General features: G+C 37.6%; 1 protein-coding gene across 12 annotated transcripts in view; it reads right to left on the reverse strand.

Moving 5' to 3' along the window:
* Window positions 1-14,100, reverse strand: part of L3MBTL3 (L3MBTL histone methyl-lysine binding protein 3) — an 88,410-nt gene that overhangs the window by 62,197 nt on the left and 12,113 nt on the right. For all 12 annotated transcript variants that reach the window (XM_027454535.3, XM_038176754.2, XM_038176751.2 and 9 more), the window contains 2 exons: window positions 2,372-2,483; window positions 259-418 (listed from right to left, as the gene is read on the reverse strand). In XM_027454535.3, coding sequence (XP_027310336.1) covers window positions 259-418; window positions 2,372-2,483 — 272 coding nt within the window. The remainder of the gene's footprint in view (window positions 1-258; window positions 419-2,371; window positions 2,484-14,100) is intronic.

A 14,100-nucleotide genomic window follows, 5' to 3' on the forward strand; every position in this document is an offset into this window, starting at 1 on the left:
TATCACTGTTTGCATCTGACAGCAGAACACAGAATTCTCTGAGCAAAAAAGATTGCCTTCAACATCAGTGTTAGACAAAAAGCAAGTTTCATAATGCACTGAGTCCAAAACCAGTGAAAGAACATTACAAACCGTGGGAAAGTGACCAAAATATGGCTGCTTAATATATCTATTTGGCCTACCAGTAATGTTTTATCCCACCATTTTTATCGCATTTATGCCAAATTCTTTGTATCTATGCTTTATAATAGCACCTACTTGTTTTTCACTTGCTGGGCACATTTCTGGCTGCAAAATTTCCCTTCAGGAACAAATTCTTCTATGGTACCATAGCGATAACAGTTTTCACAGAAAACAAGTCCATCCATTTTTGCAGTTTCCTTCAACTTTGTGGGGATCCCTGTCTTTTCTGAAAAGGCTGCACAATGAAAAAAGTAACTTCACTTAGGTAGAGGTGATACATTTTCAATCATACTTTCAGCTCTTGCCGAACAAATAGGATACCAAAGTCATGCCACTCTTGTTAAAATGAAGAAATGAGAATTAGTGTCTGTATGGGGTCACACCCATACTATTAAAACTAAACTAAAACTATTAAAACTATTAATTTCATGCTTCTGTTATCACTGGCACATTGACACTGCTGGTGTTGCTACTCATGGAAGGAGTGAATTTTGTGATACACACACACGCTGCTGACTATCCAGTCATCACTGAATGGAGTTCATCACCTCACGTCCTGCTGAAATGCCTAATTTCTGACCTGAAGGGTCACCTGAGGAGTTATCTTCTAATAGGTCATTAATAACTTATTCCTGGAAGTAAATTAGTCACTAAATGTTACAGTCTTTTACTACAGAAGCTATTGCTCAACTCTTCTGGGTTGAGCAGAAGTTAAAAAAGTAAAGTAAAAACAAACAAGCAAATAAACAAACAAAAATCTATTTTATAATAAATAGATTTTCAAATATTGAGTTACTCACAATCCTAAGCTATGATTTTCACACAAGAGGTATGCAGCCTAGGAGAGGATGCTGTTTCCTTTACTCACAGGCAAGCATGCAGCATTCTAAACTTCTCCAGTTCCTAAAGCAGGCTGTTGACTTTGCACCCGCAAAAGGCACATTTCAAGTCACCATTTCTTTTGCTTGAGCACCGAACTTTTTTAAAAAATGGAGTCAAACGAACTCTTGTGTGCAGACTATCTCCACCAGAGTAATACATTATTTATGGGATAATGACACTCCAGTGTCATTAGAGGTTCAAAACAACCATTTCCTCTCATAATTGAAAATATTAGCAATATTACATCTTTGGGGAGCAATAAATTAATCAAGGACTATGCAAGATATTTGTGATGATTACTTAATATGTTTACATGCCCTTAAACACACTTTAATTCAGTAGTGAGATTTATTTTTTTTTTAGGTTTACCAGACTGTAGGGGATGAAATTGCATGCTTTATTATAGGTAACTGTTATCTCTCAGCCTAAAGATACAATCTGCTGTGCTACTATATTATCGCATTGCTGTCACTCTCATCACAGATTTGAATCTTGAATATTTGAGAAATTATCGCTGACTTGGAAACCTATCGAACAAAATTATCTGTGGTCTGAAGCTTTAGACCTCATGGCTGAGGTCCAAAGTACTTTCCCACTGGTATAAATGTTTCAATTATTTGCAAAAGTGGAGCTGTAAGTAATCACAAAACAGCTGTGATATTCCCTTTCATGATATTCCATCACTGCCTCAACATTTTCAGAATTCTGACCATGTAAACCAACCTTATTTGCACAATAAAGGTATTTACTTACATCAGTACTTTAAATCAAGGAAACATAGTATCTCATTTAGCACCTTATTTTGTAGACAGATACTACATACATTGAGACTGGTGGTAGGAGTTGAGTAGCAACCAATATTACATGAAGGCAGTTTACAAACCTCAATCACAAACAAACTGTAGGAGGTTAGTAAAATCTGTGGGCAAGCTGGAAAACCAGCTTAATAAAAATAATATCTAAAAAATTATGAATAACTTAGAGTAAGATGTTGACTTCTTTTCAAATTACATAAAATGTAATAGAAAAATACCAGTTCTAAACTTAGAAAAAATTAGTTAGAAAAAAAATATGTCTGTAGTTCAACTTCAGATGTTTAACAGTGGAATTATTACCTTTTAATTTAAAAAACATTTGTTTTCATAAATATTAACACCCCAAGAAACAGGTAAGATCATCAGAGATACTCTGTGCATTAAGTGAATAAGTTTATTTTATTTTGGGGGGCAAAATAAAACAGTTTTTGAAAAACTGTTATATTAAACAAAATACAATCACAGAAAGCTGCAGTGACCTCTTAGCTGACCTTCTTGAGCAGTTGGAACCATCCAAGTTGTGGTAGCGGTGGCCTTTTTAACATTTTCCATCTCAGTTTCATCCGTAATCACCTCCAGGGCTCCAAATTCATTCACTCTAAACTGGTAAAACAAAACAAATGGCATAAAGTACAGCAAAAATTTACTAATGCTTTCTTGCAGCATCTTCTTCTATTCACCTAGAATTTTTACACAGTATCCTCACATTTTTACACAGTATTCTGTGTTCCAATTTCTAAGTGTTTTTGCTTATCCCCAAGTAATCATAAACAAGCATTATTTCTGTAAAGCAAAACACAAACTCGTTTTGTTATTTAAAATTGTAATTTAATGTAAATATCAATACGGATGCACGTACACGTATCTATATCAATTATTTTGACATGTAGCTGAAACAAAAGAATCAAAAAATCAGTAATAGAAATTCATGGGAAAATCACCAAGCCATATGTACTTCATTGCCAGCAAAATAATGTGCTCTGGTCACTGAGTATTTTCGTCAAAGAAAAGGGAACTGAATATCAAATACAAATGCTTCACTGAGCACAGAAATTTCAGCATCCTGCAAAACACCATACTTCTCTGCTGTAAAGTGCCCGTAAACAAACATCTCAAGGCAGTTTATGAACTGTTTAATTACACGCTGAATGTGATATTACTGTCAGCCAGAAGCAAGGCTCAACAATATCCCACATGCTGGGCTTACACAGGACCACTGTGAGTTATACCATCCTGCCGCCAGCAGAAAAGCATCTTCCAAATGCTGTAATAATTACAGTGCTACCAGACGAAAATAAACCTCTAGCTTCCTAGACACTACTTGGTTTGCAGGCCCAGCTGGTTGTATAGGTTGAACTAAAGGCAGTATTTTGTCTATGACAGTCTACTTAAAATAGCAATGGGGTGTAACTCTTAGAGCTTTATCACAGGTCTCCATTAGTGAGATGCTGTGACCAAAAGAGATCAACAGGAAAAATTAGGTCCAAGAGAGACTTTCAAAGCTCCCCTGCACCCACCTGCTGGAATACTTCTTCAGGGCAGTAGCATAAAACATATTTGTTTCTCTAATTAGACAATTTAACATTGAGAAAATGAGAAGGGGAACAATTGCCTGGCATTATATCCACCTCCTCCATGCCTCAGGAGGGTCCAGGATGAACCATGTCCACTTGAGCTATCACACTACCCTGCTGTGGTCTGATACTGAAAGAAAGACATTCTGACTAGAAGCAAGGGTGAGATTCATGACTTAAATATCCTGGCAGCATTTTTACTAACATAGGCTCTCCAGTCTCAGCATTTGCAAAGAGTCCTACAAAAACTACCAGCTAAGAAATAATAAGCCGAGCAGAGGAAAAGGAAGAAGAGGAGGACCACACACACACACGACTTCTGGAGCCAAGTTATTTACTTACAATCAGCTACTCTCACAACAGAAATGCAATTGTGGACAAGCTGTCAATAAATCCTTCTAGACTGAGTGACTATGAGTTCAGCTTTGAAAGGCCACCAAATGCAGTAAGTAACACCACACACCCATACTCAAGTTTGTAGACAGACATTTATGCTGCTCCAACGAAAGAGAAGAAATGGAGTTACCGTTTGGAAGAGGATGCCTGTGTCTCACAGCTGACTTCAGTACCCCATCTTGTTCCTACTTTTGCTAAGCTACTTTTAGCTATTTCTACTTTGTCTGCTGCCTCAGAAAAAGGTGAATGCTACAGGCAAAACCCGGAATGTTTCTACAAGCTGCAGTACTGCTACACTAGCCACCTCAGCAGGCAGGCGTGGATGCAGACACAAACGCCATGCTGCACCACAGCAACCAACAGGCTGCACCCAGGTTACTGACAAACTGCTGCAAACCCCTGTGCCTTTACATAACGTCAGCTACAACACATGCACACCACAGGTATTTTTGAAGAGTCCAGTTAATACCTGGAGCATTTCTGCACGGCCTGATCAGCATTAAGCCCTGACAGCACACACACATTGCTTTTCCACTAGGGCTTTCTGCAGTACACCAATGCATAACCCTTGTCGTTCTGCCACCACATGGCCTTTCGGGACTTCAGTGGGCTGACTGACACATTTGAAATGCCTAAAATCAGGCAACTTGAGAGAAGGCTCCTGGCTACCCTATGACTTGTTCAAAGCAGAGATAGCCTAACAGCTGGGCCGTTACACCAAGCTGGGCTTAGCGAGGGAGTGTGACTAGTACTGTCTTCTGTCTCAGTGGGCAGGACAGCACAACACTGCTTGTAGGCCAGCGGCCCAGTCTGGTTCCTGCAAAACTTCTTTGTGCACTTTGTGCACAGCCTTGTGCAAAAAACTGGGTGTCAGGGACCTCTCGCTCAACCCCTGTAAGTGTTCAGACACTAACTTGTTGCAGACAATGAGTGCTTTTGCTTGCTGTTTCCCAAACTACAACTTCAACACAAGTTTTCAATAGCTGACCAGAAAAGTGCCTTGGATCTGGGGAGTCGTGCTCTGATTTTGATTTTAGTTGGGGAAGAGCAGCAATGGAAAACTTGTGACGAAGGTTAACTGCTTAAAATCAGGGCAAATATATGTACAGAGCAATACGCTGCATGAAGCCCTTACAGCATAAGAGCTGCCAGAACAATGTGCCAACTAACATCTACTATTGGAAGCATGACAGAAAAAAAAAAAAAAAAAAAAAAAAAAAAAAAAAAAAAAGCTCTCTTAGAACATTTCCTGTATTTTGTTGATCCAAGTTCCAAGATAAAATATAACATGGTATAACATGGGCATTCCTTCCTATATAATCTTCATGTCTTCATGTATTTCTTCAGGTGCCTTGACAGTCTGCAGGCCCAAGCTGGTGATACAGAGAAGGAAATGGTGGCATTGAGCAAATCTCTGTGGAACTACCAAAAGCTTTGTGAGAAGTAAAAATGTTTTTCTTAGCCACAAAACTCCTTAAGTAAATATATAAATTTGCATTAGGTGACAGGATTTTCCTGAAACCTCTTTTCTTTAAAGCACAGTAAAATGGATGGAAACAGCCAGGCCATTATCAGGTACTTTTAAAATAATCTCACAAAGAAGCCTAATTTTTGTCACTTCACTGTTTAAAAGAAAATAAATTATAAAGGTTGTTGGGTGTGAATTTAATCCTGTTAAATCCAGTCTTTTGTTAAATATGTTTGCAAATGTTAAGTAACCTTTTAAGACAATCCTCTATCTCACCCAATGGAAAGAAAGGTCTTAAGAAGACAAGAAGAAATCTCAACAGGTTTCACGTAAAAATAAAACACAAGTAAAATAAAAACAGTAAAATAAACAGAAATAAAAGTAACAATTGATAGGAAATTTCACTTTCCTCCTACAGGTGAGCTGCAAGGGCAAGAATACACATTTTAAAGTTACTGCAATTCTTTTCATTAACACAAATGTGTCATAAGCTATGTTGGCAGAATGAGTCCAATTGTTAGTGGTTAAGTATGCAACACAGAACTTACTTAACTACCATGTTCTGTGGTTTCCACTGCTAAAGGATCAAAATGAAATTAAACATTCATACAGATTCCTTCCACTGAGATACATTTTCACATCCTTGGGAAATGATGCCCTGATACACCAACACTTCAGCTTATGTGTGTCAATTTAACACAGGAACATTTTAATATTCATACAGCAAATAAAGAACACATTGAGAGAAATCAAGGTTTAAATAAATATTGTTCAAGCACTATAAATAGTTTCCAAAACATTTCTGACTGTCTACACATTAACTTCTTCTACAGGGTTCAAAAATTACTATCTATAAATATATTTTTTAATTAACATTTCATTAAAATTTACACAGGACTGGAACAGGTATCATAAGTCACTGAGATGAAACCTTCGTTTTCTGCAGGCAATAGTAGCAGCCAAAGTATTTCATAAACAGTTCAGCTGCAAAGGCAGAATTGCCCAGTTTTTTGTAAACTCTACTGAAAGTCTTCAATGTTCTTTCACGCAACATTTCTTTAATGTTCTTTTTCAAAACAACAACAGCAAAAAAGAACAGCTTTCCAAAAGCTCTTTCTCAAAAAACCTTCTTCTAACTTTCCATTTACTTTATTCACAGTCAGTGTGTGCCTACTTATTCTTAACACAACATTACTCCATGGATCAAACACCCCTTCCTTCTCCACAGTGCTTACTCTCTGGATATACATCTGAAGTTAGGAATTATGCACCCCCAAGCTTCATTTTGCCAGGCTAAACACAAGCTGCTTCTGTTCCTCATGTGAAAATGGTACTCCAGCCTTTCAATTAGCCTTGCCTACCATGTGCTGCACTCAGCTGAGAAATTCACTTTTTCTCAGTGAAAGGGGTCCAGAACCTGATAATGTATAATTCTACAGATGGATTTCCTCTGTCCCTTTCCAGTGACTTTAGGACCTTTTTATTTCTAATAGAAGTTATCTGTGTTATCATGCAGGCTAGGAGGCATTCTGTAGATTTATTTAGGGGAATTATATGTTGAAAGGGCCTTTAGTTATCTTGTTCCAGATTTCATAAAAATATTCAGTATTTGTCATTCAATGTGAGATGAAAATAACTTTGCACAGAATTACAACAGTCTACCATATTGCAGATTAGTTCTTAGAAACTCAAACCTATTGGGAAAAAATATATACAACCCATTCTAAATTAATTCCCTGCTACCGTATGTGTCTACTTCAGAGCAACAAAGATCAGATTAACTCAACATACTGTTACTTCTGCCCTTTTAGGAATATGTGAGATCTCATCAGTACACAGAGAGATCAAACCAGAATAAAGACTACTATTGTTTTCTATGAGGTAAAAATATTATCTGGGAAGGGAGGCAGAAAAGAAAAGAAAAGAAAAGAAAAGAAAAGAAAAGAAAAGAAAAGAAAAGAAAAGAAAAGAAAAGAAAAGAAAAGAAAAGAAAAGAAAAAAGAAAAGAAAAGAAAAGAAAAGAAAAGAAAAGAAAAGAAAAGAAAAGAAAAGAAAAGAAAAGAAAAGAAAAGAAAAGAAAAGAAAAGAAAGCAAATGCAGAAGACAATGAAGGAAAAAAATGAATTTTAATACACTCTAAAATAAATTACAAAACATGGCCAACACTACCATCTACTGGGCAAGATTAGGACAAAGAATTCATTGCAATAAATACAATTGTTACTGCACTCTGAGAGTAACTTCAAGAATAAAACTTATATTGACCACAAAGCAGTGTGATTGTGGACTAGCTCAGATGCAACCTGCAAATTTTGTGTTCTCCAAAACAAATAGATTGGGTAAATGCTCATCATGTCTATGAAATAACTAGACTTAAGTAATGGAATTATACAACACTCTGTAAAGAGAACCCTGGGACACCAGGAATACAAAAAACTATACTCTGATCTCTACCTAGCAAACATTCCTGATTTCAATCTTGAACATCCCCAGTGATTTCAGTGAGACTGCTCATACAAATTAAGGCCTTTCTGGCATTCTACAGCTCTTCCTCTCTTCAGAGCAAAGGAATCGCCTATAGACATTGTATGTCCAACCAATTGCTATTACATGCCAAACTTTTTAAAAATATTATTTAATCTGAATAAGTTAGTAAATGTCAGATTCAACTTGTTTTTTCAACTTGTCTATTCAACCTGTCTATTCAACCATACCCCTTTTGCTGTGTGTATGTGTGTGATAAGGTCTTCACATGAATGATTGCATACTATTTTTTCCACAGAACCCCTGCCTCAGGCACAGGCTGGATAGTATTCAGAAAATGAGGCAGCTGTCAGGTATTTTTATACTCTTTCTTCAACTAGTGATGTCAGTCTTATTTACTCTCCATTGTTTGGAAGCAGAATGACTGCTTATTTTCTTCAAACAAACAAACAACAAACCTGATATAACAAGGAGTATGTATTTAAAAAGCTTGAGGCACTCTATCAATTACTGTTACAATGCATTGCAAAATGACTCCTGAAACAATATGTCTGTTCTCAGCCACTCACAAAAAGAACAGGAATACCTCTTCCTAGCTCTTCATCAGTCTGAGAACCCTGCTCCCAGCTTGTTTCAAAGTCCTTGTCAAGCACCTGACTTCTGGAGTTTGCCTGGTCACAAAATTTTGATTCTTTCACATATATAAAAGGTTAGGGAAATGAGTCCCGGCACCTGGCTATTCCCTCTTTTAGAGATGAGGACAGATCCAGCCTGCATGCTCCAACATGGCAAATAAGTAAGATCCTGGGCTATTTAGAGCTCCCTAAATCATCATCAGCATAGACTAAATTCCACACCACGATCAACAGGCAGTGATTTTGATCCACGACCCCCACACTGGAATCACTCATTTCTGTCATGATGCTCTCAGCAAGGAAGTCAGGTACTTCAAGCAATCCTCAATTGATTTTAAGATGCTTCAGTACCACTGCAATAAGCAGATCCTGCAGTAATAAAGAAGAGCTAACAATTTGTATCCAAAAGCAACCTTTCTCTCCTATCCTGGCAGGCACAAACAGGAAACAGTTTAAAGGATTACTATCAAATTACAACTTTCGCCCCCCAAATAATAAAAGGGACATTTTCTTTATCACTCTCAGCTGAAAGCCTAGGTACCATCAGCAAATATACACTTTTAGAAAGAGAGACTGACATACATATACCTCTAGTGAGAGACTGACATTTCCCCAAACCTCAGTCTTGTCTGGAGGAAACTTAGCTATTAGCTACTCTAGTCTTAGTCATTTTCAGTCTCTTCAAACTTTTCCCTCCAGATTGCTCAAGAATTATCTTAGCACCAGAAGGCTTCTCTGTGATGTCTCCCCACTGCAAACTCAGTCTATCTTATCTCCACTTGACTAGGAAATTGCAACCAAAGAGGTTTTCTTAAGGTAACACATAAATCCATGCCAGAGCCAGAAGTCAAGGCTCTGTTGGATATGTCAGGACGTATTTATGCTCCTGACTGCCAAGATGCTTATTGATCCAGAACTTGACCTATAGAGCACCCCTGGCTCCAAATTATTGCAGCCAGAACATTTCTAAATACCAGATGTTAATATCTCCCAGGGAAACCAAACAAATGACAAATACAAAACAAATGGCTACCTGCCAAATTTTTGGTTTCAGTGAGTCGTTCAGCACCACATAGGAAGGCTGTGATATGAGCAAATGCAGCACCAAGCCTTCCTGTGTGGTGTTGACCTACACCAATCACAAAACTATTCCTTTTTCTTCCTGATATCCTCTGCCTGAATATTTACAAGTCTCAGAGTATATACAGCAAACAATGCAGTAGAAAATCACTATTTAGTAAATAACCATGTTTCATTCCCATTTCTTCAGTGTAGTAGATTTTGTGGTAAAATAGCATGCGATCCAATAAGTAAAGACTACTATCATGACTACTCATGGGGAAGCCCAATTAAAGATCCAAAGGCAAACTTAATTCTGGCATTTCTTGACTTTGGAGTTTTAGTAGTTTTAATAGTGGAATTTCCTGGCTGGTCTTTCTTTTTTACAAAGTCAAAGGTAACATCACATTTTATCACAACGCACAGAGTTAACCAAGAATCCATGGCAATGAAGCACAGAACAGGCTGAGCTTAATTCTAATTACATTAGAATGCAAGAGAAGAAAGGCATTTCCAGGTGGTGAAAGACCATTAGGTACATCTGCTGGGGCTCACATGTGATCTGAGAAAAGTCTATCCTGCCTTGCTTTCTCGTCCCTATACTACTCCTTCCCAGCTTCCCTGAAAAGAATCCAGCACCTCTCTTAATTACGCCTTCCTGGTAGGACAGTGATTTAGCTGCTGCCCATTAGTTGATGTTTCCTGCAGAAACCCTCAGCCCGATGGAGAACTGACTCTTTGAATTTGAAGTGTAGCCCATGCTACTGCAGGAGAAGAGAACTGGCCTTACACAAAGAAAGCACTGCAGTTAGTCACTGCCTGAAACACGGCCGGTATTTCTGCCTTATAATCACATGAGAAAAAAGTAACTTGTTTTCAAAACGTTAATTATCTCACTACAGAGTGAATAGATTTCAGAACAGGCAGGTGGAAGGATGCATGCTACTGTCTTGAGCTGTTGCACCTGTTAAATCCAAAACACAGCGCTCTGAATCTCAGCTACCTTCCTTACTTTCTTGGCTGGAAACACCCAGCGCTGCTCCTTAGCTGACCATTATTCTACCATTCTTGATCCACTATTATAGCTGTTTTTCTGCAATATTAGCTGCCCAACTCTATCTACATGTTAATTTATTTATTTCTCTTGATTTCTTAATTTTTGTCTCTTTTTTTCAGTGCAATCACAATTTGCAAGTTGGAAATGGTGACCAAAACTCTGTCCATGTAGTATGTAACAGTTTACTCTCAAAGTGCAAGCACTGGAAATCAAACTCATTATGAAGTACTTCATAAACTTATGTTACCATGATAGGAAGTAATTATAAATTATTACAGCTTTTCCAATTTAATGAGTACATTTAAATCTTGAAGTGATTGTGTTACTGCCTGAACTCAGTACATGGACTTCAAGGAAAAAAAAAAAAAAGTATTTCACATTCACATTCACACCATGCAGAGTGACTGTTGAGCGCTGACATTTTTCAGAAAAGCATATATTACTTAGTCTGCCACATGAAGGCATTCTGTGATTTGTAAACTATTTTAAACTGGAATTCACGTTTTCTGTTTTATTTACGCATCTTGAAAGAACTCCCAATATACAATGCTCAAATTTTTCTTCCTGGTCTACAGTGCATCATGCTGTATAATTTTAATTCTCCTTTTCCTCTGTATAATTTGAAATTCTAGCATTTTCCACAAATATTCACTATTCATCTGTCATAGAGAATGCTTAAAACAGCATTCAAGAAATATTAACAATTTTGAGACTATTTTTACTAACAAGTTTTAAGTAAATCTGTTACGAGAATGTGTTTCTACAGCCTCCTCCAATTATGGATGACAAAAGTCTAACAATTAACATGGCACAAAATCACGGGAAGAGAACATATTCAGCATTTTACTGATTTTGGTACAGATGTATACATAAGAGACCACAGGATGGCTAAGAACGGAGGCTTGACATGGCTCCCTCATTTTCATTAAGCTAGGAAATGACTGCCCCCTGGTGCAGTGTATCTCTCTGAAGTCTAGTAGGCATGAAACTGGCCATAGGATTTTATAACAAAAAGGGAAAAAAAAGAATAATTACCTATATCTGGTTGTTCTTCTGCATCATAAGAAAAGTTAAATATGAACAAAGTCTAGAGAACATTGAGAAAAGTTATTTGTAAATATTTCAAGTGTTTGACGTTACTTAAAATGGTTTTCACCAGTTTCATTTATGGAGGAACTTGTATTCACAAAAATTAAGTGTTTCTTTAAAAAAATGGTTCCTTTTGCTAGCTACATGCAGCTATATCAGCTATGCTTGCCTGATAGCCTCTGTTGATGGGGCTAGGTATGTGAGCAATACATTACTACAGAGTTCAGCTATTGCATATTATTTATTGCATAAAAATCAGGAACTCCAATCTATTACCAATCAAGAAAAATACAATCTTTGGATTTGTGCACATGGCTACTACAGGGTTTTCACTGCATTTTTCAATTGTATTTCAATGTAAATACATGGCAATGGGTCTTTAGTGGAACAAGGATATTAAATTTTTTTTAAAGATACATACAAGTTTACAAGAAGTAACTGCTACATAAGGCCATTTTCTTGAAGTCTAGAACACAGTATTAAAATAGTCTTCAAACAAGAAAATTCAGGTAGACCATTCAAATCAACCCTATTCTCAGAATTCCACAAAGAACATGATGTATTTTCTGTGAGCACGTTTACAGCTTCAAGAGATTAGTCACCCTTTTCATTGTCATTATTTAGAAGCAACCCTGAAAAATAAGTTGTTACAATTCTTTTGAAAGCTTAAAATCCTTACTAGTCTAACACCCTTAATTGTTTTCTTATTTACATGAATGTCTAGTCTTCACTGAGTCTTGATATTCTCTGGTCCACTGAGCTCCTCAGGGTAATTTTGCATTGTTGGAAAATATTCTTCCTTCAGTCAGTTTTAGAATGGCTTCATTTCAGTTTCCTAGAGAATCTCCTTGCTCTTGCATTACTAAAAACAAACAGACAAACCAAAATGCTACCTGGCCTGTCATCTCTGAAGAATAACCTTTCATTATTCTGTGTACATCACCATCTCACCTCTCATTGTTTCCCTAATGCCTGGCCTAAAGAATGAACCTCTGTCCAAAAATCTGGTATCCTGTTTGTGCCCTAATAATCAGCTGGCCATAAGAACAACCTTAAAATGAAGTCCAGGCTTTCCTCCAGGATGTGAAGAATCTTACATGATTTCTTGAAATTACACTCAGCTACACCTCCCTAGTTCTTTTACTTTCTTTGTGCTTAGTAGAGCTTTCCCATTCCTCTACTAATTAATGACCCAACCTTTCCCTCTGTTTTGTTTCTTTTGACACAGGGCAACCAGAATTGAACAAAGGAAGTAATAGTCATTTATATGATATACTTTCTTGCTTTGTACCCTCTTGTTCCTTCTTCCAACTTTTTGGTATTATGCTTGCCTTTAACACAATTTCTATTATTAAAATATAAAGATATTTTAAAATTCTAAACTTATTAAAAAATACAGAACTGGTTAGGGATATGAAGGGGCTGTCAACCTTCACAGTAGTGACCACATGATGGTGGAGTCTGCAATCGTAAGAGAAAAGAGCAAAATGAACAATGAAATAACAGCACTGAATTTCAGGAGAACAGATTTTGAAAGGGTAAATGGGCCCAGGAAAGCTCGGTATCTCCAGGGTCAACCTTTTCACACCACAAGACATATGCCAATGTGCAAGAAGTTAAGGGAATGTGGATGAAGGCCAGCATGAATGAACTGGGAACTCCTTACTTAGTTTAAATGGAAAAGGAAGTATGCAGAAGGTAACACTGGGGAAACATTATACAGAGAAGGTGTACAGAGACATTGCTCAAGAGTACAACAATGGAATTAGGAAACCCAAAGTTCAGCAGGAGAAGAAAATAGCAAAGTCAAAAAGAAAGGCTTCTATATAGGCAGCAAAAGCAAATTACCAAATTGGAAGTGTTGTTGGTACACTGGAGGGCTGAACTGCTGCAGTTCAGAAAAAAAGAATTCTATACAGTGAAGAAATGGGCTAACAAGATCTCATAAAGTTCTGCAGAAGCAAATGCAAGGCCTTGCACCTGGGATGGAATAAAAACATGCAGCAGTACAGCCCGAGACTGGCTGTGTGAAAGCAGCTTTGCAGAAACAGACCCATGGCAGCAATGAATCATAGAATATCCTGAGTTGGAAGGGACCCACAAGGACCATTGAGTCCAACTTCTTTCTCCTCACAGGACCACCCAAAAATCAGACCATGTGTCTGAGAGCGTTGTCCAAAGGCTTTTTGAACTCTGGCAGGCTCAGGGCCATGACCACTTCCCTGGAGAGCCTGTTCCAGTGCCCGACCACCCTCTGAGTGAAGAACCTTTTCCTAACACCCAGCCTGACCCTCTTCTGTTGCAGCGTCATGACATTCCCTCAGGCAATGAAGGCCAAAAGCATCTGGGGCTGTTTTAGCAAGAGGGTAGCCATCTGGTCAAGGCATCTGACTATTCACCTCAGCTTAGTTCTTGGGAGACCAGATACAGACTGCTGTGTCCAGTACAAAAAAGACGT

The sequence above is a fragment of the Anas platyrhynchos genome, chromosome 3, assembly GCF_047663525.1.
Source record: "Anas platyrhynchos isolate ZD024472 breed Pekin duck chromosome 3, IASCAAS_PekinDuck_T2T, whole genome shotgun sequence".
NCBI lineage: Eukaryota > Metazoa > Chordata > Aves > Anseriformes > Anatidae > Anas > Anas platyrhynchos.